At 41.1% G+C, this 23,139-nt stretch overlaps 1 protein-coding gene across 1 annotated transcript in view; it reads left to right on the top strand.

The window, feature by feature from the left end:
* The first annotated feature begins 499 nt into the window (after window positions 1–499).
* The window catches only part of C9 (complement C9), a 48,375-nt gene continuing 25,735 nt past the window's right edge, over window positions 500–23,139 (top strand). Inside the window, exons 1-5 of the mRNA XM_060091655.1 lie at window positions 500–576; window positions 13,487–13,592; window positions 13,978–14,122; window positions 14,377–14,524; window positions 21,685–21,823. Of these exons, the coding sequence (XP_059947638.1) occupies window positions 500–576; window positions 13,487–13,592; window positions 13,978–14,122; window positions 14,377–14,524; window positions 21,685–21,823 (615 nt within the window). The remainder of the gene's footprint in view (window positions 577–13,486; window positions 13,593–13,977; window positions 14,123–14,376; window positions 14,525–21,684; window positions 21,824–23,139) is intronic.

Genomic DNA, 23,139 nt, shown 5'->3' with positions numbered 1-23,139 from the left:
TTACACTTTGCCCACGTGGAAATAAGCCACACAGCTCATCCTCAGATTGGAACATCTACGTCCGTGCCTCCATTTCTGGTCGGTGCAATTCTTTTACTAACTTTGAGTTTCTGCCTCTATGAGAATCATCCACAGACCTTTTTTTTCCCAAATTACACAGTCCCTTATCACCCCTTCCAGAGTCTCCCAAAATGAAAACCACTGGAGTTTTCTGTTTCCTTGTTGTTGTTTTTTTCAACACAGTACTGCCGCTAATCTCAGCCGTCAAGCATTCACAGGCCCCTTGCCTGAATATACAATTGATAAGTATATTCTTGGCCAAAACAGTAAGCCCAAATTATGAAATGACTCTCCTCTGATTGGACTTTGGCACCCAGGAAGCCCAATCTGACAAAAGTCCTAAGCAAAAACAAACACTAATTGTTCCCCAGTCCTTTGCAAATAAATGTCTTCCAGGAACCATCTGGCCATTCCACTCGGAGCTGCCTAGCTAGAGCAGATGTCTACCAGCCGGAGGTTCGCCTTTGCAATATGCATTTTAGAAATAAGTCTCCTGAGAGCGGGGCCCACTACCAGGTGAGTCACTTTTCCCTTTGTCTCTGGAATTTCCCTGTAGGCTTCGATATTTCAGAGTTTGCTTTAGTAGCAGAGCAGCAAAGCAGGTAAAACATTTTCACACACATCGAGACATAGAGTCCCAGAATTTAAACTTTGAAAAAGGGTGAGAAAAAGCCTGAGTGTGTCTTTCAGAGTCTTCTGAGGATACCTGCTGTTGTTTCCAGGGATTTCTTTTAAACAAGGTATTCAAGTGTGAAGGCTGAGATAGTCTTCAAATACTGGACTTAGGAAACAAAGTTGGTTTTTACTAGAGTAAAATAAACCTAGGTATATCAGTATCTAAGGTCTGAGAAGTTTAAATTTAAGGCAATAAATCTTCCTCTCACTCTGCCTCAGTGTCTAACACTCTTTTAGCTATTGGTTACATCCTCCTTTTCCCCACATCAGGCAAAGGTTAAGCATTTTGCTTCTCCTCCGTGACATCCCAAGTTGTATCCAGAGGCACACATTTTGTCCTTAGGTTTAGGGTGGTATTTTCTTCCATTCAAGAAGAATCACCATGGTGCAGACCTGTTGGCCAGGCTTCCAGGAAAGACACTTTCTCTTCTCATGCTCTGACCCTAATTGGGAACATGAAGCCCACGCCAAGCCCATCCAGGAAATAAACCAACCAGACAAGATGTGCTCACTGACTGTCTACACTGTACCCAGAGTGGCTGGAGAACACACAGTCCTGTGTCATCTGATACAGCATGATCTCATCCGGTGAAGGTATTAAAATATTCTGGCCTTTGACAATATAGCTGGGGGAAATTATCTCCCCAAACACTGTCCCTCTGCCTGATGTGACTGTGACCTGTATCCAACTTCCCTTTGGTCATTTGACTCTCGGTTTCACCAAATTCTGTTTTGGACGCTAATGTGCATCTCAAGCACATTTTTGCCAGCCTCCCAGCTGCAGTGGAGGCTGCCATTCCACCTGGATCCCACCAGGCACGTGGTTTGCTCACAGGGTTGCCTCTTCTAGGAGGGGCACACAGAGACACTCTTCGGACCAGTCAGGGCTTGGGTGAAGTGCTCCGCCAGGGTTTCCTTCATCCCATTGCTTCCTCTTCCCACATTATTTAAGAAGCATTGTTCTATTCAGAAAATATTTGCATTTACTGGGCATCAGGTACAAAGGGGATTTGGGAAGGCAGTTACTACAAGTGGCTTTAGCCCTCTTGTACTTACCCTGACCCTTTCTTAAGTGAAAAAAGTAATTTAAACAACCCGCATTCCTGGATTGTGACTCCTGCTCATCAGAAAATGAGAGGCCATGAGGAAGGCTTCCGCTGCTTTGAAGTTTGGACCCCCTGGGTCCTGGCCACACTCATCTGTTTCAGGGAGGACCAGGAAGCCCCCTTGGCTGCCCCCCAGCTCTGAGCAGCTGCACCTCTGGCTGGGATTTGGTTGCAATCACTCTCACTGCCATGCCCTCGGGAGTTTGGTAGGGTTGTCCCGCTCCAAACACTCTGTTCTCTGCCCTTTGATACAGCGTTGAGGTCAAACAGAGTGTTCAGACCAGCCATGAAGCAAGACACACAGTTCAGCCAAAGAACTGAGGTTTGCAAATGATTTTAAGATACAGATTTGATCAGGATGAAGCATTCCTCTGGAACCAGCCTTCCCAAGCTCAGGCTGAGGTGCCAATACTTACTTACCAACTGTATAAATCTGGGCAACCTCTACGAACTGATACTCAACATCTTTGTACCTTGGTTTCTTCATCTGTAAGATGGTGATTGCATTCATTTCCTAGTACCACAAACTGGGTGTCTTCAAAGAACGGAAATTTTTTGTCTCACAGTTCTGGAGGCTACAAGTCTGAAATCAAGGTGGCAGCAGGGCCATGCTCGCTCTGAAATTCTGGGGGGGATCCTTCCTAGTTCCTGGTGGTGGCCAGCAATCGTTCACATTCCTAGGCTTGCAGCTACATCATTCTGATCTCTGCTTCTGTTATCACATGGCCACGCTCACATCCTCTCCTGTCTGTGCATGTCTGTCTGGCTCCAGATTTCCCCTTTTCAGAAGGACACCAGTCATACTGGATTACGGTCCACCGTAATGAGCTCATTTTAACTTGATGACCTCTGTAAAGACCCTCTTTCCAAATAAAGTCACAGACTGAGGTACAGGGTACAGAACTTCAACATATCTTTTTGAGAGAACACAATTCAGCCCATAACAGTGACAACGATAGTCCCTACCTAATAAGGTTCTACGTGAACATTAAATCTTTATACATGTTATACACTTACAACATCTGCGCCTGGCACGCTGTAAGAACTCAATAAATGTGAAGTATTCCTTAAAATAATAACCTTGCTATTCCTTTCACTTTGATATGCTTTCTGGTTTAGGAGAGGAGGGGATGGAATTACAGCTAGCCTTCATGGGAGAGCACATGGCCGCAAACATTGTATCTTAAGCCATTGCTACAGTGAGCTATTGCAACTGCTGAACAATTGGGGATTTCCAACAATCACCTGTTGGCAAACACAAGCATGCCCATGAGACTAGGTCATGAGGGGACATCATCTCTTACGTCTCTCAAGGTAGAATAGAAATGTGAAAAAACAAAAACAAAAACAAACCCTGTACAAGTAGAATAGCAGTTTATAATATAGGTTCCAGAGTCAGGCAGTTGGGTTTGAGTTTGAGGTCCACAATTTACTAGCTGTGTGACCCTAAGCAAATTCCTTAACTTCTCTAAACCTGTTCCTAGCACCTGCACAATAGGAAGAAAAATGTGACCTGCTGTGAAATCCCCGAGATAATAAATGCAATGTGCTTAGCACAGTGACAGGCAAGCTGGCTGTGAGTATAGCTATCCTTAGTTTCTTCCTTTTCATTTGTAAATAACAGAATATTTACCTGGTTCAAGAGTCAAAAAATATAACAAGTATACATTGAGAAGTCTTGATTTCCTACTCCTAGCTTTTCATGAGATTTGTGTTATATGTAAAGTACTTAGATCACTCCCTGTCTCCCACCTCACACTTTCCCCACAGGGAATCACCTTTATTAATTTCCTGTATCTTTCCAGTATGTCTTTATGTGGATTAAAGCATGGAGCTAACTATAATCTTACTCTTCCCCTTTCTTTCATAAAAGGTATCATAACATATATACTATCTTGTACTTTGCTTTTCTTCTTTTTACTTTGCAATATATCCTTGAGACCTTCCTGTATCAGTAGAAAAAAGGAACTTCCTCCTTCTCCTCACAAATGATTAATTTTCCATTTTCTGGATATACAGTTCAGATAACCTCTTTTATTAATGAACATTTGGGTTGTTTCCAGTTTTGTATTATAAGCCATGTTGCAATGGATATCCTTATTCACATATCATTTTGCAAATGGATAATTGTACCTGAGGATTAATTCCAAGTGATATAACTGGATCAAAAGGTATCGGCTTCAAGCTTCTGCTGAAATTTCCCCACAGTCCCGTGGGTGGGTATTATTTTACACTTTCACCAGTAGAGTGTAAAAGTGCTTGTTTCCCCAAAGCTTTGCCAGTGGGAGCTCTAGGCCAACAGCTTGATATTTGCCAATCTCATAGGTGAAAAATGGTATCTTTGAATAGTTTTAATTTGCCTTTCTCTTAATCAGGTTATACATCTTGTCATAGGTTTAAAGGCTATATGTATTTTGGGGGGCAGTGAACTATCTATATTCTTTGTCCATTTTCCTATTGAGTCTCTTGTCTTTCACTTAGAGATTTCTATGATGACTTAGTGTATTCGTCCTTTTTCTCTGGTATGAATTACAAACATCTTTTCCAGTTTGTCGTTCATCTTTTGGCTGCATATGTGGGTGTTTATAGTTGTCATAGTTATTTTATTCTTCATCTTTCTAATAGTTAAGGAACTCTAGACTGGGAGTTAGAAATCCAGAGAGTGCTGAGTAGGTCACCTCTGGAGAGAAACTGCCTGGGCTTGAATCCCAACTCTGCCACCAAGTAGCTGCTGTGTAACCCGAGAAAAATTACTCACCATTTCTGTGGCTTAGTTTCTCATCTTTCAAGAATGATAATACTAGTAGAAGATATCTCATAGCGCTGATGTAAAAAGTTAAATGAGATAATGAATATAAAAGTTTAGAAGAGAACCTGACATAAACTAAGCACTCAGAAATGTTAGAAATTATCATTCAATTTATTTTAATTAAACTTAACAATCAGGAAAAATACCCAAACACTCATTAAAGTTGGGAATAACTATTAAATTGAAAATGCCCAGGGAATTCCCTGGCTGTCCCATGGTTAGGACTCCATGCTTTCACTGCGGAGGGCATGGGGCTTGATCCCTGGTTGGGAAACTAAGATCCCACAAGCCACACGGTGTGGCCAAAAAAAAAAAAAAAAAAAAGCAGAATTGAAAATATCCAAAATGTCAGTTTTTTTCTCCTTCTTTGGTTGTATCTATCTGTGTTCTTAATATCCATATTTAATATAAGTTAACGGATATTTGTTTATGAATTATTATTGGCCAAGTATGGTCTTTTTTATTTACCCGTTTAATACAGGAAATATTTATTGTTTGCAACATGGGCTGGACATTGCTTCGGGAGCTGTAGTGTAATACAGAGCATGTTATTACCAAAGGTCTCTGCCCTCAGTGAGCTTACAGACTAGTGGGGAATATCAACAAGTAAATGGCAATTGCAATTCATCCAAGTTCTCTGAGTGAGGCCTGTGATGCTAAGGGCAACAGGCTCCCCTGAGCCTAACCACTCACTTGTACACTGGCTTCATCTGCTCCAGCCTCATCAAGGACTTTGCTCTTTTAATTCCGCCCCCTCTCCTGCATTATCAGTATCTCCCTTTGTACCAAATCATTCCCATCAGCTTGCAGACATGTTGTAACATTTCCTTTAAATCTTGGCTCAGTCCTCAGACTTATTCAACACACCCACTCACTTCCAGCCTCACGGTATGAAATATCGCTTAATTTCTGACATCTCTCAAATTTATATCTATGATGCTGATCTCTTTCCTGAGCCCAGTGTCCAATTACTCAGTCAGCATCTCTTCTTGAAAATGTAACAAGCATCCCAAACTTAACATGTCCAGAACATACTTATTGATTTCTCTGCCCATCCTCATCCAACCTGCACTACTACTCATCAAGCTACTCACGTAAAAACCTGGGAACCATACTTGATTCCTCTATTCATGTCATTGCCACATGCAATGTAACTGTAGGTCCTGTTGGCCTTACCTCGAAAACGTGTCCCAAATCTACCCACTTCTCCCTGTCTCCACTGTGACCATTTTAGCCCAAATCACTATCCTTTCTGCCCTGCATCCACTCTTGTCCACTCCCCAATAGTCAATTCTCCACCCCAAAACCAGGGAAAGCTTTTGAAAATGTAAATCTGAGTGTTACTGTTGCTCTCATATTCCTCTAAGGATTCCCATCAAGCTCCGAATCAAATCCAAATTCCTCACCACAGCCCACAAGGCATGAGCTGCTCCTGCCTGTTCCTCCAGATGCACCTCATTCTCCTTTGTGGTCACTCTGCTCTGTTTGCTGTGCCTCCAACATGCCACCTCAGGGCCTTTGCACTTACTTTCCCCTAGCTTACAACACTCTTCTCCCAGACCCTCGCATAGATTCTCTCTGATTTCATTCAGGTACCTAATCAAACACCACCTCCCTTTTCTGGTCATTTTTTACTGTGTAACAAATCATTATAAAATAGTAGCTTAAAACAAGACCAATTATTTCTTTGGTTCTTGAAGCGGGGGGTTGGCTGGGCTCAGTTGGTCGGTTGTCATGTGTCTCTCACATGCAGGCAGATGGTGGCTGTGGCTGAGGTCATCATGACAACTTCTTCACTCATGTCTGTCACCTGGGCTGGGAAGACCCAAACAGCTGGGGGACTAGAGCGATTGAGTCTCCCTAGGAATCTCTCGTGTGTGTGTGTGTGTGTCTGTGTGTGTGTGTGTGCTCTCCAAATGGTGGACTCAGGATAGCTAGCTTCATACGTAGTGGTGAAAGTCTCCCAGAGTAAGTGTCCTTAGATAAACCAGCATGGGCTTCTCTAACCTAGACTTAAAAGGCATGCAGGCTCTCTTTCACTGCATTCTACTCCTCAAAAGCATTAACAAAGACCCACCAGCCTCAAAAGAGGGATGCATAGACCCCATCTTTGATGAGCCTAATTTCAAAGAATTTGTGAACATGTTTGTAAAGCACCACACCTGCTCTGAGAGGGTCCTCTCACCATGCTCTATAAGAAACCCCCAGCCCTGTGGGGCTCCAGCTCAGCCTTATGGCATTTTTTGTCCTCTTACCCTGGTTTATTTTCCTTCACAGCTCACATGTCTTAACTGATACTGCATGTTGTATTTTCTAGTATACTCTTTTATTGTATCTCACCCACTGGAATGCAGGCTCCGTGACAGTCAGGATGTCGTCTTGTGGCCCCAGTTACCAGAACAATTCGTGACATAGAGCAGACCCTCCATAAATGTTACTGAATGTTGGCTCATTGGAAGCACATGAGAGAAGCTCTTGACTAAGACTTGGGAAAACAGAAAAGTCCTGAAATTTTAGAGTGTTGGCCACTGCTGTTATACTATCTCTTCACCTTGATGAATTGCAGGAACTAAACAAACTGGCAGATCCATGGGTTAAGGATGCTGTCCTAATTAGCTTACATTTCTCCACTCAAAGGAGCCACATTGTCTTATTTATTGACAAAAAGATTCCTTCCTACAGCAGGTGTTTTCCTGTCTGGGCCCCCCACCAAGTGTCCTGGGGTGTGAACTGCTCCTGAGGTTTTCTTTTTCTAAAGTTGGAAACCTCTCTTCATGGCAGGGAGATGGGACCAGGTGTACATCAATGGCTCTTCATTCAATGCATTTCTGGCCCAGAGTTAGACCTCCTGCCATGTTGATGTACATCACTTTGATCTAGGAAATGACTTTCAAGCTGAGATTGAAACACTTGGAAATAGGCTTTACTTGATAAACACATTTCATCTACGAATCCAGAAAGTGCTTTACAAATACTTCTAGGCTCAGCCTAATAGCTCAGCAGGGTGAAAGGCAGGTGGTAAGCATTGTACATACACAGTCTTTGAGCTACAAAAGATTGTCTGTCTAGTGAGTCAAAGGGGCTGGGGAGGGGGTACTGGGCTCAGAAGGAGCTATCCAAGATCACTCATCCTCTTTCTTAATATTTATGGAATGCATTCATTTCAATAACATACTCCCCTTGCATAATCTATTATTTCCTCTTAATAATTCCCTCAAGTCCTGCCTTTATTTTGCCTCTAAATATCCAGGTACCTGGTGCAGTGAAACAAAAGCATCCAGGTGTTCCCACAATTTTCAATTTATTTTTGCCTAATTTGACAAGATTTAAGTGTAAACTTCAAAAATATATCCAGGCAAGAGCCAGATTGTCCAATTGCTGTGCTTTACCTGGAGCTGCTATATTTTAAAAAGTGTTCTTAAATAAAAATATAAATACATTCTTTAAAAATATATTCTGCTATATTTTAAATATATTCTTATTAACTTAATGTGTTTCCAAATGTCTACAAATCATCAGACTATTGCATCCAGCAATTATTGAATAAGCCATGACCCTTTAGATTATTTCAAAGAGGATTTGAGTTGGTTGGTGGGTGGGGGGAAAGGCAGCACAGGAGAGAGAGCAAAATCGCAGTGAACTAGGAGTGGAGAGACATAGATTCTAAGCCCAGTTTTGCTACTAACTGTGCAAATTTGAATAATTAGCATAATTCTCTGTTTTTAGTTTCCCACCTATAAAGTATAACACCTACAAAATTTACCCTCAGTGGTAGAATAAACGTTTAATGAGAAAATGAGCTTTGGAAATTATCTAGTAAAACTAGTAGAAAACATAGGTATTGCTTAATCGAAAAACTTTTATGAGTGTTATGGGCTGAATTGTGTCCCTCCAAAACTTAAATGTTGAAATTCCAAACCCCAGACTTCAGAATGTGACTGTATTGGGGGTCATTAGGGCAGGCCCTAATCCAATACAACTGGTGTCTTTGAAAGAAGAGTAACTTTGAACACAGACATGTACTGAGGAAAGACCAAATGAAGACACAGGAAGAAGATTGTCATCTGCAAGTCAAGAAGAGAGGCCTCAGAAGGGATCAACCCCACAGACACCTTGATCTCAGACTTCTAGCCTTCAGAATTGTGAGAAAATAAATTTCTATTGTTTAAGCCTGTGATGCCTTGTTACTGCAGTCCTAGCAAATTAAAGAATACACTGAGCATGATATCTAGTGGGGTGTAAGTCCCACTCTGAGGGCAAGGGTGGGATCCGTGCAGACCTTCCCACAGGACCAGGTTGGATCATTCAGGAAATGAATCTAAATCACAATCTAGGAGGGCAATAAAAGATCAAAGGCAAAGTTCTGGTGCTCTATTCTAAGTCCAAGGTGTGAGTCAAATATGTAAAAAAAAAAAAAAAAAAGAGTCCTGAAGTTAGAAGGAAGGGAATTAGTGTGCACATTGTTAATATGGGGTTATTGTTAATGTGACGGATGTTAGAGAAGCATATACAGGCAATGCCAGTATCATTGGAGCAGGGTCCTGGTCACTGATGTGTGAGACAGATGAACAGGCTTTCTGATCGGCCCCCTTCACTGACTGGGCTCTAGGCTTGCCCACCAAAGGACTGTAACTCACTCTGCAGTATTTGCAGTGAGTTTTACCTTCCATACATGATCCCCCAGTCTGTACTGTACCCTCTGAACTAGTTATTCATTGAAGCTGGTCTCAATGGCAGGTGAGAAAGATTAAGGTGTCATACCACAGGTCTATTTAGGGTGTGGTTTCTAGAGCAAATCTCTTTGGGAGAGATGCTGAAACAAAATGCTAACATGATCTTCTAAGTAAGTGATAAATACAAAAAGGATAGACAGGAGCAGATAATCCAGTTGACGGCAGCAGGCCTAACTAATACTGGAAAAACTAGATCCACAGATTACAAAGATCCATAGGGACACTAATAGGCAAAGCCTAGAGTAATTCCTAAAACCAATGATAAAGCAGCTCAGTGACTCAGGTCAGTGGTGACCTCAAGCTTGGGTTATGTGATGAAATGGGCACCCCCATACTTGAATTCCACCCCTTCAGATTTCATGGATACCCACCAGATGGTGCCAAGAAGTTTTCCTCAACATTGTGTGAACACGAGAATCACCTGGCATACTTTTTAAAAACATTGATGCCTGAAGCCCATCCTCAGAAAGCTTGATTTAATTAGTGTGGAATGGGGAATCACAATTTTACAGTTCCTATTTTTACTCTCTGAAGATTATGATATGCAATCAGTAGTGAGACCTGCTGCTATAGGTCATAAAAACGCATCTGCCATTGTCTCTTGATGAGGCTGGTCAGTTCCAGATGAGGATTTAGTCTGATGGAAAAGTTCTAGTAGCAAATTTCTCAGCCATGTGGTTTCAGATAGATACTAATACTCAAACCTCCATGAAATCAGTTTCTTCAAGGAGGTTTGGCAGCTTGTCTAATATGTTTTTAACCTGCACTTTTAGAAGATTGAAGCTCATCAAGTCTCCTGATTTTCTGAATGATGTAGGCAAGGATCAGGCTTACAGAAATGGTATCTCCAGTCATTAGGACTGCCTAATGACAAGCAGGTCTTGCAAAAATATGATATGAGTGGTCCACCACCAGGAGATGATAACCCAGAGAAATACAGACCTAGGTCTGTCCTAGACCACATGATCAAGAACTTTCTTCCTCTTCATGCACTTAGTTTTTCATTTATTCATTCATAAAGCCCTTACTGAGCACCTACTATGTTCCAGACACTTGATATGTAAGCTGAGCAGGACTGAAAATTTCCTTAACTCACTGATATTTTTACCTAGAACATAAGCTCTGTTAGTTTGGGGATCACGGTTTCTGTCTTATTTTGTTTTGTTGTTTTGCATACCATTGTATCCTCAAAGCCTAGCAAATAATAGACAGTAAATATTTGATAGGTGAAAAACTGAGTGAATAAATAAATTAAATTAAACGTGTCATTGCAAAGGCACTTATGATATAGGGAAGAACAAGACATTATAAGAATATGTACATAGAAAAGTAAATTACATGAGGAGTTAGGGAAGGTTTTCTGGAAAAAAGAATATGTTGAAGATGAGATCAGTGTGGTGAATAGGAAACAGTAGGTTTAAAGGCCTGAGGCTGTGAGAAAATGTAGCTTATCTTGGGCATTTCAAGTTCAGCGTGGCTGGGGGAAAAGTGAAGGTGAAGAATTAGGAAGATGGGCCATGTAGAGCGCTCTAGACCATGTGTGTTAGTTTCCTGTAGCAGCTGTAACAAATTACCACATATTAGTGGCTTAAACAACACAGATTTATTATCTTACAGTTGTATAGGTCAGGCATCTGAAATAGGTCTCACTGGCCTAAAATCAAGGCTCCAGCAGGGCTACAGTCCTTTCTAGAGGCTCTGGGGGAGAATCTATTTCCCTGCATCTTCCAGCTTCTAGAGGTTGCCTGCATTCCTTGGTGAAACTCCTTCTGTCTTCAGAGCCAGCAACAGTGGATGGAGTCCCTTTTCATGCTTTGAATTTCTCCTGCCACTTCTGTCTGCACATCTCTCTGAACCACTCTTCTGCTTTTAAGAGCTCTCATAATTGGAATGGGCTCATCCAGGTAAAATACAGAATAATTTCCTCTTAATCACATGCTCAGAGTCTCTTTTGCCATGTAAAGTAACATATTCACAGATTCTGGGGATTAAGACACAGACGTTTTGGGGGGTCATTACTCTGCCTACTATATCATGTTAGAAAATTTGGACTTTATCCTCAGAACAGAGAAGCTTCTGAAGAGTTTCAGTAGGGGAATGAATGATAAGCTTTGCATTTTTAAAAGATCACTCTGGGTGATTTAGGGAAACAGGATTAGAAAAAAATGACTGTCATCTAGGAGAGATGAAATGTTAGTGTAGACCAGTGTCTGGAAGAGTTGAAGGGTGGAAGGATTTGAGAGTCATTTATGACTGTAAGGAACAGGTTTCAGTGGTTGATTCGATATGGGGGATGAGCTTCAATAAGACAAGTATCACCCTAGCCTGGTTAGGGTGACTGCATAAATGGAGACACTGTTTACCAAGACAATAAATACAGGAGGAGAAGCCTTGAGAGAAGAGGAAAAAGAATGGATTCGTCTGGGGATACATTAAATTCATGAGCCATGAAGACATTTAAGTGCAGATGTCCAACTGGGAGTTATATTCAAGGGTTTAAAATTCAGAAGAGATGTCTGGACTGCAGACTTATCTCTGGGTGTCATTAATATATACATGGAAACCAAGGCCCTGGGAAAAGTGTAGAAAGAAAAAGAAAAGAGATCCAAGGACAGGAGCTTGAGGAAAAACAGCATTTCTGAGACTGTCAAAGGTGAAGGAGCCTGAACAGGAGAGTAGGAGAACAGGATGGAGGGGAAAGAAGTAATAAAAGGAGTCTAATGTCATTCAGTCCAAGGGAAGAGATTATTTTAAAGAGCTGGAGTGGTCAACCGTATTGACAGCTGTGAAGTAGTTGGTAGGATAAGAACTGAGGGAAACCATGGAGCCGGCCACTTGAAGTCATTGTTGACTTTGGCAAGAGCGATGACCTTGGGTCAGGAGAGTTGAGCTGTAATTGGAAGGCAAGGAACAAGAAACCAGGGTGCAGACTACTTTTTCCAGAAAGTTGGCCTAAAAAAGATGAGAGGATTTTGGAGGTAGCTAAAAGGAGGAGATGAGACTTGTTTTTATTTTGGAAGAGAGAGAAACAGAAATATGTTTATAGCAATTCCTTTGAGTGTCATTGTGAAGGGTGGGAGGGAGGTGGGGTAGCTTAAAGGAAATGTAAAGTTCAGGAAGAGTATTCTATTTGTTCATTCCTTTGTTTGTTTATGTTTAATGTCAAAGACTTGAACACACTGTATTACAAATGGAAAGGAGCTGGTTGTAAGGGAGAGGTTTAAATGGAGGAGAATCTCGGTTATCAAGAGCTCAAAGAGATGCTGGGATCTAGAGCTTTAGGGGAGGGATTGGCCTTACCATCCCTCTGAAATAAGAGGCTGCACCAGAAAAAGGATAGGTGCCAGTTCGGGTAAGTGGGGCAGGAAATTGATAAGATTCTTGTTTCATGGCTTCTGTTTTTGGATTTCTTTCTGTCACTGAATAAGATAGTAATCCAAGGTGGTTGCTGCAACCAGAAGAGATCCAAATGGTGAACCAAGAGAGTTAGAACAGTTCAAAGCCAGAAGAGCACAGCTGGGGGTGGGAGGGAAGGTTAGAAGTGCCAGAAAATATACATTGAAATTCAGAAAGATGAGGAATAAGTCCAGACACGGAGTGTGAAGCAGGAAGTTCAGCACATACAGAAAGTAGGGACAGGAGAGCTTGATTTATGCGGCACTTACCACCGGAACGGCTGGGTGCACTGGCTTAAATCTGCAAGAAAACCCGGCAACTTGAGGCTTTGCCAGAAGCTCTGGGGGGTACAAAGTGAAACAAGGCTTCTAGCTTCAACGACTCTGTACACTAGTTGGAAATACAAGACTAATCAGTGAAGAACACATAGCCGGATGACTTGCTAGTTTTCTTCATCACCATCATTATTACTGTGGTTGTTAGGGCAAAGGTTAAATTACCATGCAGTATAAGAATTAAACAAAAAGTTGAGTTGAAAATACAAAACAGCATGTGATCAAGTGTCAAATGTGAGATGGAATAAAAGGATAAATACTGTGGTTCAGAAGGGGGGAAAGGAGTAAATAAAATTAAATGGGTTTGTGAAGACTTTTTAGAAAGAAGCACACATGATGGTCATTATAAGCTGATGTGTTTTATTGTCTTAGTTATGACTCAGAGCCCATGAAAAGCAGTGGCACACCATTGCCCACAGACTGCAAGATGAGCTCCTGGAGCAGTTGGTCCAAATGTGACCCTTGCCTCAAACAAATGGTAAGCATTCGTTGCCATTCCCCACTGATGTCCCCAAGTGGAAACTGTACTGCCAGCATCTCCAGGAAAATGACTATGAGGCAGGGAGGCCCCCAGCTGAGTTCCAAACCCAGAAAGAAAGGGAAATACCTAAATAGATGAGGCTAACCTTGCTGGGAAACCTGAGTGCTGCACAGTGACTAAATGAGCATTGGGAGGAGCCATATTCTATAGAAGAGCCTGCCAACCCCACCACGTGAGTTGTTCCTTCAAGTGACATCGGGCTTCTATCTGAAAACCTTTGACTCAGCTGGGTTTGGAGGGCTGCAGTGGTGTGGATGCAGTTTTAGATCAGAATCCCTTCTTGGCCTTAGAAACGCTAACATTTCCAGCTGTTCCTGGGCAGTTTCGCTCAAGGAGCATTGAGGTCTTTGGACAATTTAACGGGCAAAAGTGCGTGGACGCTGTAGGAGATAGACGTCAGTGCGTGCCCACGGAGACCTGCGAAGACCCTGAGGATGACTGTGAAAATGACTTTCGATGCCACACAGGTAATCCTCCCGTTGCCTAGTGTGGGTTTCGATGTGCCCTCACGAGCGAAAAGAAATGTGCTTCCAGACGCTCATGCTTCCAAGCATGAAAGGGGCTGAAAAAAGGGCCATCTATATAGTCTATACAAAAAATTCAAATATAGGTGTGGTCCCTCCCCTCTATCATTAAAGTATGTTTGATAACTTTAAAAAAAGCGAGAGAATTTGGCCTGAGAGACACGGTGTCTTTCTGTCTTTCCTGATTTTGATTGCAGGCATATGCATAAAGAGGCGACTTCTGTGTAATGGTGACAATGACTGCGGAGACTTTTCAGATGAGGATGACTGTGAAAATGATCCTCATCCTCCCTGCCGCAACAAAGTGGTGGGAGAGTCGGAGCTGGCACGGACAGCAGGCTACGGGTCGGTACCCCACGTGGTAGAGGGTTTGAGCTGGTACAAAGAGTAACCTTTGAGTCTGTATTCTGCTTGAATTGCATTTGAGCTTGAAAGAAGGTAAATGCTGAATCAGTATCTCAAGATAATTTGGACAAGCTCCCTGGCCTCAGTAGGCATCTGTAGAATAGACTAGACCATCAGGATGATAGGTGATTACTTCCGAGTCCAGTAAGAGATGAGAAACCTTGTTTATCAACCTCTGGAAGACCGTAGCAATATTGAAATGACATGTTAACTTTTGAAATTGAATTGCCAGTAGTAGGTCTGGCAATTCGATTCAAATACTTGAATAGCCAGGAAGCCTGTCTTCTGTTGGAATTTCTCTTGGATATATACCTGGGTAGAAATTCTCTCTCAGGAGGTGCCAGCGTTCTGGAGTTTACCCAAGAGGAAAAGGACAGAGGAAGCAATTCTGATGCCAGATGGGGCTGGTGTTGAGACTCTGGTTCTCATCAAAGAACTGAAATTTCACTTGTTTCCCATACAAACTATAGGCATTCCAGCAGGGTCAGCTCGGATGAGACGTCTTAGACAGTTTAGAACTTAGAGTTACACAGAATAGAGACCATTTGCAGAGATCTGTGCTCTCAGAGTTGGAAAATAACATAGGCCTGAGGTTCTGTACTATTCTATTTCATTTAGTTAGAGAACATTCCAGGGATGTCCACAGCAAAGTACCCATTAGTTGTTCTGATCTGTTTTCAGTAAAGGTACTTTGGGTGGAGTTGTTGGCAAATTGTCCCCAACAGAGACACAGGTGTTCCCCCACCCAGTGGTATATTGACAGTGATGGCACATAGCTGTGTTTCATGGCCTGTAATGCAATGTGTCTCTTCATCCTCATAACCCCAGTGCCTTGTTCATAATAGACACTCAATTAATACTGGTGGGTTGATAAATAGGGAAGATAATTAATTAATTAATTAATTAATTAATTAAAATAAATGCTTCTAAAATACTGTCAGTTGCATCAGGTAAGATTGAAACTGGGTCCCTGGAAAGAAATTCAGGCTCAGGACTGGAGTCCTGGGAATAGGAATCAGGAGAGGAAAGAAGATGCGGGTGATGGTAAGATCAAGGCCTGATAGAGAGACTAAGGCAGTGGTTCTCAACCAGAGGGGATTTTCCTCTTGGGGGACATTTGGTCATGTCTAGAAGTTGTCAGTGGCCATGACTGTGGGATATGGAAGTGGGGAGCTTTCCGGGGGGGTGAGGGAAGACTACTGACATCCAGTGGGTAGAGACCCTGGATGATGCTACAATGCACAGGACAGCAACATGTCAGGAAAGCTGAGGTTGAGAAGAACCCTACATTGAGGAACTGGGCAGTTCCTAAGACAGGACCTGTGTATCAGGTTTGGCTGAAAATAGAGATGTCTCCTCTCTTTAAGGCAGATGAAACATCTACTTGTTTAATCACCATAGGAAAAAAATTTCAGGATACCAAGAGTCAGACCCCAGATAAAACATTTCACATATCCTTTATCCCTTCATAAAATCTTATCCTAGCAGAGTCCAAATATAACCCACAGTGCCTTTGCCCAGAGCCTAAAAGTAGGAATCTCGAATCAGATGGGATGGTCTTGAGCTCTACACTCAGCAGGGCCTCTTCATAGTTGGCAGAAATGGAATGGGGGTTGTCCGAAACCTTCTAGCCACAGCGTGCTCCAATGAGTCCTGACTCTTCTTGCTGCTTTCCTCAGGGAGAGACTGTGAGTCCATGGTGAAAGCCCATTACTACTTTACTTGCTTTATTTGGGATCCAAGAAATGGTTTTCTCTCTAATCTAAACAAACAGGCTTGAAGCAGGGCATTACCTGTGTTACGTATGTCTCCTTCTATGCAAATTTACATCTGATTTTATAGGAAAAGGCTACAGAAACCGTAGCCCTCTTGGCTGAAAAACAATCATTTGTAATCTATAGATTTCCTTCATTCAGGGAAAAGAAAATTTGTTCTATTGCATTTGCCAGGGAGTTTCATAATGAGGCACACCCGAGAGTGACCAGGACCCCTTAAATACCTGCCTTAGCACGGTCAGGGCTGGTGATGACAGACGTCACAGGGCTGAGCCTTCAGGACTAAGTGAGAAGGTGGGGACCCAGCTGTGTGGAAAGGTTGGCTGAGAGGTGGAAAATGAGGTAGGCTCTGATAGAATCAGCCCACCAACGTTTTTTTTTTTTTTTTTTTTTTTAATTTATGGCTGTGTTGGGTCTTCGTTTCTGTGCGAGGGCTTTCTCTAGTTGCGTCAAGTGGGGGCCACTCCTCATCGCGGTGCACGGGCCTCTCACTATCGCGGCCTCTCTTGTTGCGGAGCACAGGCTCCAGATGCCCAAGCTCAGTAATTGTGGCTCACAGGGCCAGTCGCTCTGCGGCATGTGGGATCTTCCCAGATCAGGGCTCGAGCCCGTGTCCCCTGCATTAGGCAGGCAGATTCTCAACCACTGTGCCACCAGGGAAGCCCACCACCAACGGTTTTGATTAAGTTCCCCATTACCATAAGCAGTCACCTATAGCTAACGTAGTCTTTATAAGCTATTGTTCTCTGACAGCTTTCATGTGCATAATACTTTGAATTTTTCAAAATCTTTTTGCACATTCCCCCTCTTGGCTTTCCATAAAAATCCTGTGGAGCTGGTTAGGGGTGGTATTACAGTCACCTTATAGATCAGAAGTAAGTGAAATAAATAAGGCTATTTGACACATTAGTTGCTAGCAGAACTAAAATCCAAGTTTCCCTGACTGATAGAAACTACGTTTTTTGTTTTTTTTTTACCCTGCCACCTAACCCTCTCTTTCTCCCCACATGCCCATCAGCACCGATGTCACTCCCCCCTACATCACTACAAAGCCCACAGGTCAACTCCCTGACTTCAAAGCAAAACTAACCTTAGAAGATGAAACTCCTTAAGTAGCTATTTATTACCCAAATATTTGAATTAAGAGCATAGAAGAGTAGTATAAATCAGTAATTAAGATTTAGGAAGAGGTTTCAAAATAACATGTTTTGTTATAGTTATGATATTCTTCAATACCATTGATGTTACATATTTATTTACTATACATCTTCATTATGCTTATATGGGGCTATGGGGCTACACCAAAATAGAACTAATAGCAGTAAACATCCTAATCACAGCAACATGCTTCTAAACTGTCCACTCTGGAAAACCTCAACAAGTTTTATCAGAAGTAATATACAGTCAGATTCTTTTACACATGAAAGTCACAAGTACTCATAGTAATACATTTATATTTGTTTTCATTTGAAGGACTCTCACTTAAATTCTCATGTCAGGAGAATTCACCTGTATCACACATATTTCAGCCTCTTGTCTTGTAGGAATCTGAGATTCTCCACAGGTGTTCTGGGAAATCCCGAACCCATCTTGAATTCATTGAAAAAGATATAAATCCAAACCAGCTGTAAATGATGTGCTATACACAAGGAATTACTTTTGTGTTTGATCTAAGCATAACACCACTTCTGTGAAGGGAGCCTGCTCTTCAGTTCACCTGGTAAATTGGAACTGCCTACGGTTCTAGGTGCAGGTGTGAAAACAGGCATCTCTAAGTGCTGCCAAAAAACACATGCTTTTTATTTCTCAGGCGATGACATTCCATCCATGAGAAGTTTTCATGTTTCTTGGCAGAACAAAATATTGGCTCATTCTAGACTAGCCTGTCTGTCTCTGTAGTAGTGGAACCAAGTCAGAAGTTTTGAAACATTTCTTCCTTAGCTGTACTTTAGACTGTGGATTAGCTTCACTGTAACTTTCCAGATGGATCTAGCCTACTGGGCAATTTGCTGTTCTGTGAAACAAAAACCTTCAAGCTGGGGTATGTATAGCATGGGGTACAAAATGACTTTCCAAGGGGGAGATAGGTGAGTTTTATGATAATAGTTTCCTCAAGTAAGTCAAGCCTTGTAAGTCAAGTGGTCTCCAATTCTTTTTACCAACAGCATTGAATGATGTCCTAATCAATTGTCAGGTAATGGACTATAAAAATAACTTTTAATGGCAGACTAGTATGTGTTCTTTTTGGGGGGGGGCATAAAACTCAGAAGATCAAAGAATTGAGTGACATTGCTGCGACAAAATTCTTTCTATGCTTATCTACTTATTTATGTGAGTTAAATTTCTCAGCATTTACCTCTATAAAAATGGAAAGTAGAAATAAAATTGGTACTCAGCCCTATCTTTTTCTAGCAATAAGTAATATTCATCCATGGGTACAGTAGCTAATCAATTAATTTAAAAGGAAACCCCATTCATTTCATTGAGAGATAACTATCCAATAAAATTTTACTTAGATTTATTAACTATTTTAAAATTTTAATATACTTAAATACACTACTAATAATGGTAATTCAAATCCAGAAGAATTTTTTAAATACTTAGACCTTATGGTCAAAGGATATTTAATGTTTTAAAATTTTCAATTAATACCTTTTTCATACAGAAAAGTATGAAAAAGTGATCAATTAAAACTTCCAAGCATAAAACTACATTACATTAGGTTAAAATTCTGGAGCAGAAATGGAATAGAAATATGGATTCAAGCATAAAAGGGGGATAAGGGCTTATGGGATATCTCCCTATAATCCACTCATCTTGCCATGAATCTTAAAACTGCTCTAAGAAATAAGGTCTATTTTTAAAAGAAGAAAGAATCAAAAGGAATACCATAAAACATCCAACTGGTAAAGAAATATAAACATTGTAGTCACTTGATACCCATCATCACTATAGAATTTATATTCCATTGGATTTATTTTTAAAAGAGGCAAAATAATTATATTTTCAAGCATAAATATTTACAGCTTGCTGAGAAGTTATATCCTTTGCAACTACTTAAACTTGAGGGAACATTTTAGATGTCCAACTAAAACTGTTCAAGGAGGCATAGTTTATCAACATTTTTTATAGATTAGACAAGCAGAAAAATCTGGAGACTACTATGCAAAAACATGCCATATACATTTCCACCTGCAGAATTTTGCACCCTCGTTCCTCCTGCCCTTCAGGCTCCATCCTTCAAAACCCAAATCAAATCCTACTCCTTCTAAAACCCTTTTTATGACCCTGCCATGGGGACCGCTTCCTCTTGGGAACATTGTACATCACTTACCTGTACTACTCATTTGGCACATGTATATTCGTCCTTGGACTATTGTTTGAAATTGGTAATTATATCCAACCCCTTACCTTGAATATAATTTTAATGAGATCAAGGACTGTATTAACTGTCTTAATATTATCCACTGTTTATTACAAACACTACACTACCCATAGATATAGTACTCTTAAGAATTCATCACCATTATGAGCAAAGATTAATGTCCTCATTCACTGAACACAAAAAGGTGCAGTGTTAATGAGATATATGGAAGAAAAGTTCACTACAAAATAAAGAAAATGTACTTGGTTTCCAGTATTCTGTGTCTTTGTATTGAAACCTTAGTAATATTTTTTAAACTATTTATTGCTCACATGTCTGTAGATGCAGGGATGGGTGAAAAATTAAAGTCAAAATTTTAATCTCCCATCCAGGATAAGATATTTAAGAAAGTAAACTAGACATATAGTGTTTCTTTTTTCCTCTCTCTCTCTCTTTTTTTTTTTTTTTTTTTTTTTGTGGTACGCGGGCCTCTCACGGTTGTGGCCTCTCCCGTTGCAGAGCACAGGCTCCAGACGCGCAGGCTCAGCAGCCATGGCTCACGGGCCTAGCCGCTCCGCGGCATGTGGGATCTTCCCGGACCGGGGCACGAACCCATGTCCCCTGCATCGACAGGCGAACTCTCAACCACTGCGCCACTAGGGAAACCCTTTTCCTCTCTTTTTTATTCGAGTGACTAGGTCTAATTTTTGGCCCTTTATTAGAAATTAGGGCCATAGCGTTTTTCATGAAAAGTATTTTTGGGGGAGCAAAAAAGTGAGAAGGAGTTAATTCTAGTTATACAGTCAGCCTTGAGAAAGGTATTCCTGAATCAGTTCCTTAACTTGCCTTTCATTCAAGCTGAGCTATAATGTTCATTTTCTGTGTAGATTCAAAGTTTATTAAGAATGTGCTGTTTATATAAAGATGTTTTCTAACTAACCAACTGGCACTAGGATACTCGTCCACTTATTTTCCTTGCATTAGCAATGGGTTTGCAGTAAGTCATATCCACATCCTTTGACAAATTGCTCTTGAAACCAACAACCAGCTTTGTAATCCAGCTCATTGGAGTTAGGGATGTGATCCAGAACAATGGAAGACTTTATGCTTTTGTGCCAAGCTAAGTTATAGATGTGAGGAGCAAACCTCCATTTGGCCTCCCTGCCCTGGGGCCATTTATTCCAGATACAGTCTAGACAGCAATGACTATTTCGCCAATTAGTACTTCACAGAGAATGAACTGCTTCTTTTGCATACATTGGTTTTTGGCCTACGAATCAAAGTAAATACTTTTTAGGCTAAACAAGATTCCTATTTCTGAATTAAAGCTTGCCAAATAAAAATATTTTGCTGGGAGAAAAAAGTAGAACTTTTGAGAATGCCTTGCTAGACGATGACATTTTAGTGTTCCTCTTGTAAGTATAATAGGAGTAAAATAAGCCTGGAGGGAACAAGGTTCTTGACAATCAATGAGACAGCTGGAGGGAAAGGTTTAAGTTTAAAGAGAATGGAGAGAGAAAGAGCCCCAATGTTGATTCACAGATTAAAAATTATATGCATAAATTATACTGCCCCCCTGAGATGCTCTGTTCTCAAATAATTTAAAGCCGTGGTATTACAGCATTGGCGTTTAGTTCACCAAGGGAGGCTATCTAAGGGTTACATCAGTGGAGTTCCACTCTTGAAGCCAGATGGACCCTTGCTTCCTACTTACTGCATTTCTTTCATTATGCTCAATGGTGCCCTAGTTGCCTAGAAGAGTTTATAAGACCTTCTTAATATGTACTTCCCGCCCAGGACACAGAGCAGAGGTGACCAGGCTCTTGCTTCTGTTCCTGATTATATCCCATCATCACATGGGTGATGGGGACATGAGCTGAAGCTCTCTTCCCCCAGTGACTGAGGGCTGCCTCGCATTAGCTCCTGGTGTCTCCACGCCTGATGTTACTCTGTTCACTCAGGATCAACGTCTTAGGGATGGATCCCCTCAACACCCCTTTCAACAACGAGTACTACAATGGACTCTGTGACCGAGTTTGGGATGGCAACACCTTGACATACTACCGCAGACCCTGGAACGTGGCTTCCCTGGCCTATGAAGTAAGTATCCTCAGAAGAAAACACATTGTTCAGCTTTAGCTGAAAAATTGTTTCCATAAGTTTCCTACTAAAAAATAAGAAAAATTCAGTAGAATGAAAATTTAATGTGAACGTAAGATTGACTTAAAGAAGAGGAGATGTAGCTTGGGTCTCTTTAGGAAATATGCAATAGTCTACAATCAATCTTCAGTAACATGCACCCAGTGATAGAGTTTTGGGAAATACTTAAACTCTGTAAAAAGAATCATCTAAGGTTCTGATGAAACTAAAAATTAAATTAGTGCTGATTTAAGGACTGTGTACAGTGCTTCCATGCTGTTGAGGCTCGGTTTTCGCTAACCTACTGATGAAAAACCATCTTTACATTTGTTTTCCTTCACTAGTCCCCCTTGTAAAACCTGCTTGACTAAAGTGAGTGGCTGTAGTCACTCACCTCAAACTCCTCCAGTTCTAGTGAAACTATTTCTTAAAGTGATTTTTACTCTACAAAATGCTACCTCAAACCTACCACCTTTCTACAAGTCACCTAAATTCTCTAGAGCCATCCACAAACTATACCCCCTCATTCAAAGGATTAATATTTATCACCTTTAGAGATATTTTGGGGGCTCTAAACAAGATATAATAAAATAATAATAATTAGTTTATTCTGAACCAGTAGCTACAATAATCTGTTTCTTTCGTTGGTCCCATTGGTGACCCATAAAATTCACTTTATTCAGTCATTACAATGTCCTTCATTATCATTTTCACTCCCACCAGTTTGAAAACATAAATACTTTTCAATAATTGTAGTTAATATTCCTTTTATCTCTAACAATGTTGTAAATCAACCCCTACCCATTGCAGCCTGAAGTGATCATGCTCTCCCATGAATGCTGAAGATTTAATGTCCCTACTTATTTGACTGGCATCTTTTTTCACATATGACCACGTTTTCATATTTTTGGTGCCTATAAGTCGAGAATAAAATCAGTTTCTCACAAATCACAGGGAACATTTTGGATTATTGATCTTTCCCATCATGCTAGGTTAACCTTCTTTAAGTACATGTTTCGAGGGGAAGATTATCATCTTTCTAAAAAGAATTATACATGTTCTACTTTCTTCAAAAGAGTATGCCAAAGATAAGGGAACCTCTGTCATTGCTGATGCAGGAAGGGTTATTGTTGTGTTGTTTTATTATTTTTTTTAATTTAATTTTTATTTTTTGCGGTACTCTGGCCTCTCACTGTTGTGGCCTCTCCCGTTGCGGAGCACAGGCTCCGGACGCGCAGGCTCAGCGGCCATGGCTCATGGGCCTAGCCGCTCCACGT

Source organism: Mesoplodon densirostris, chromosome 3, assembly GCF_025265405.1.
Source record: "Mesoplodon densirostris isolate mMesDen1 chromosome 3, mMesDen1 primary haplotype, whole genome shotgun sequence".
NCBI classification, from domain to species: Eukaryota; Metazoa; Chordata; class Mammalia; order Artiodactyla; family Ziphiidae; genus Mesoplodon; species Mesoplodon densirostris.
Note: the sequence above shows the minus strand (reverse complement) of the source record. Positions and strands in the feature narration are given on the sequence as shown.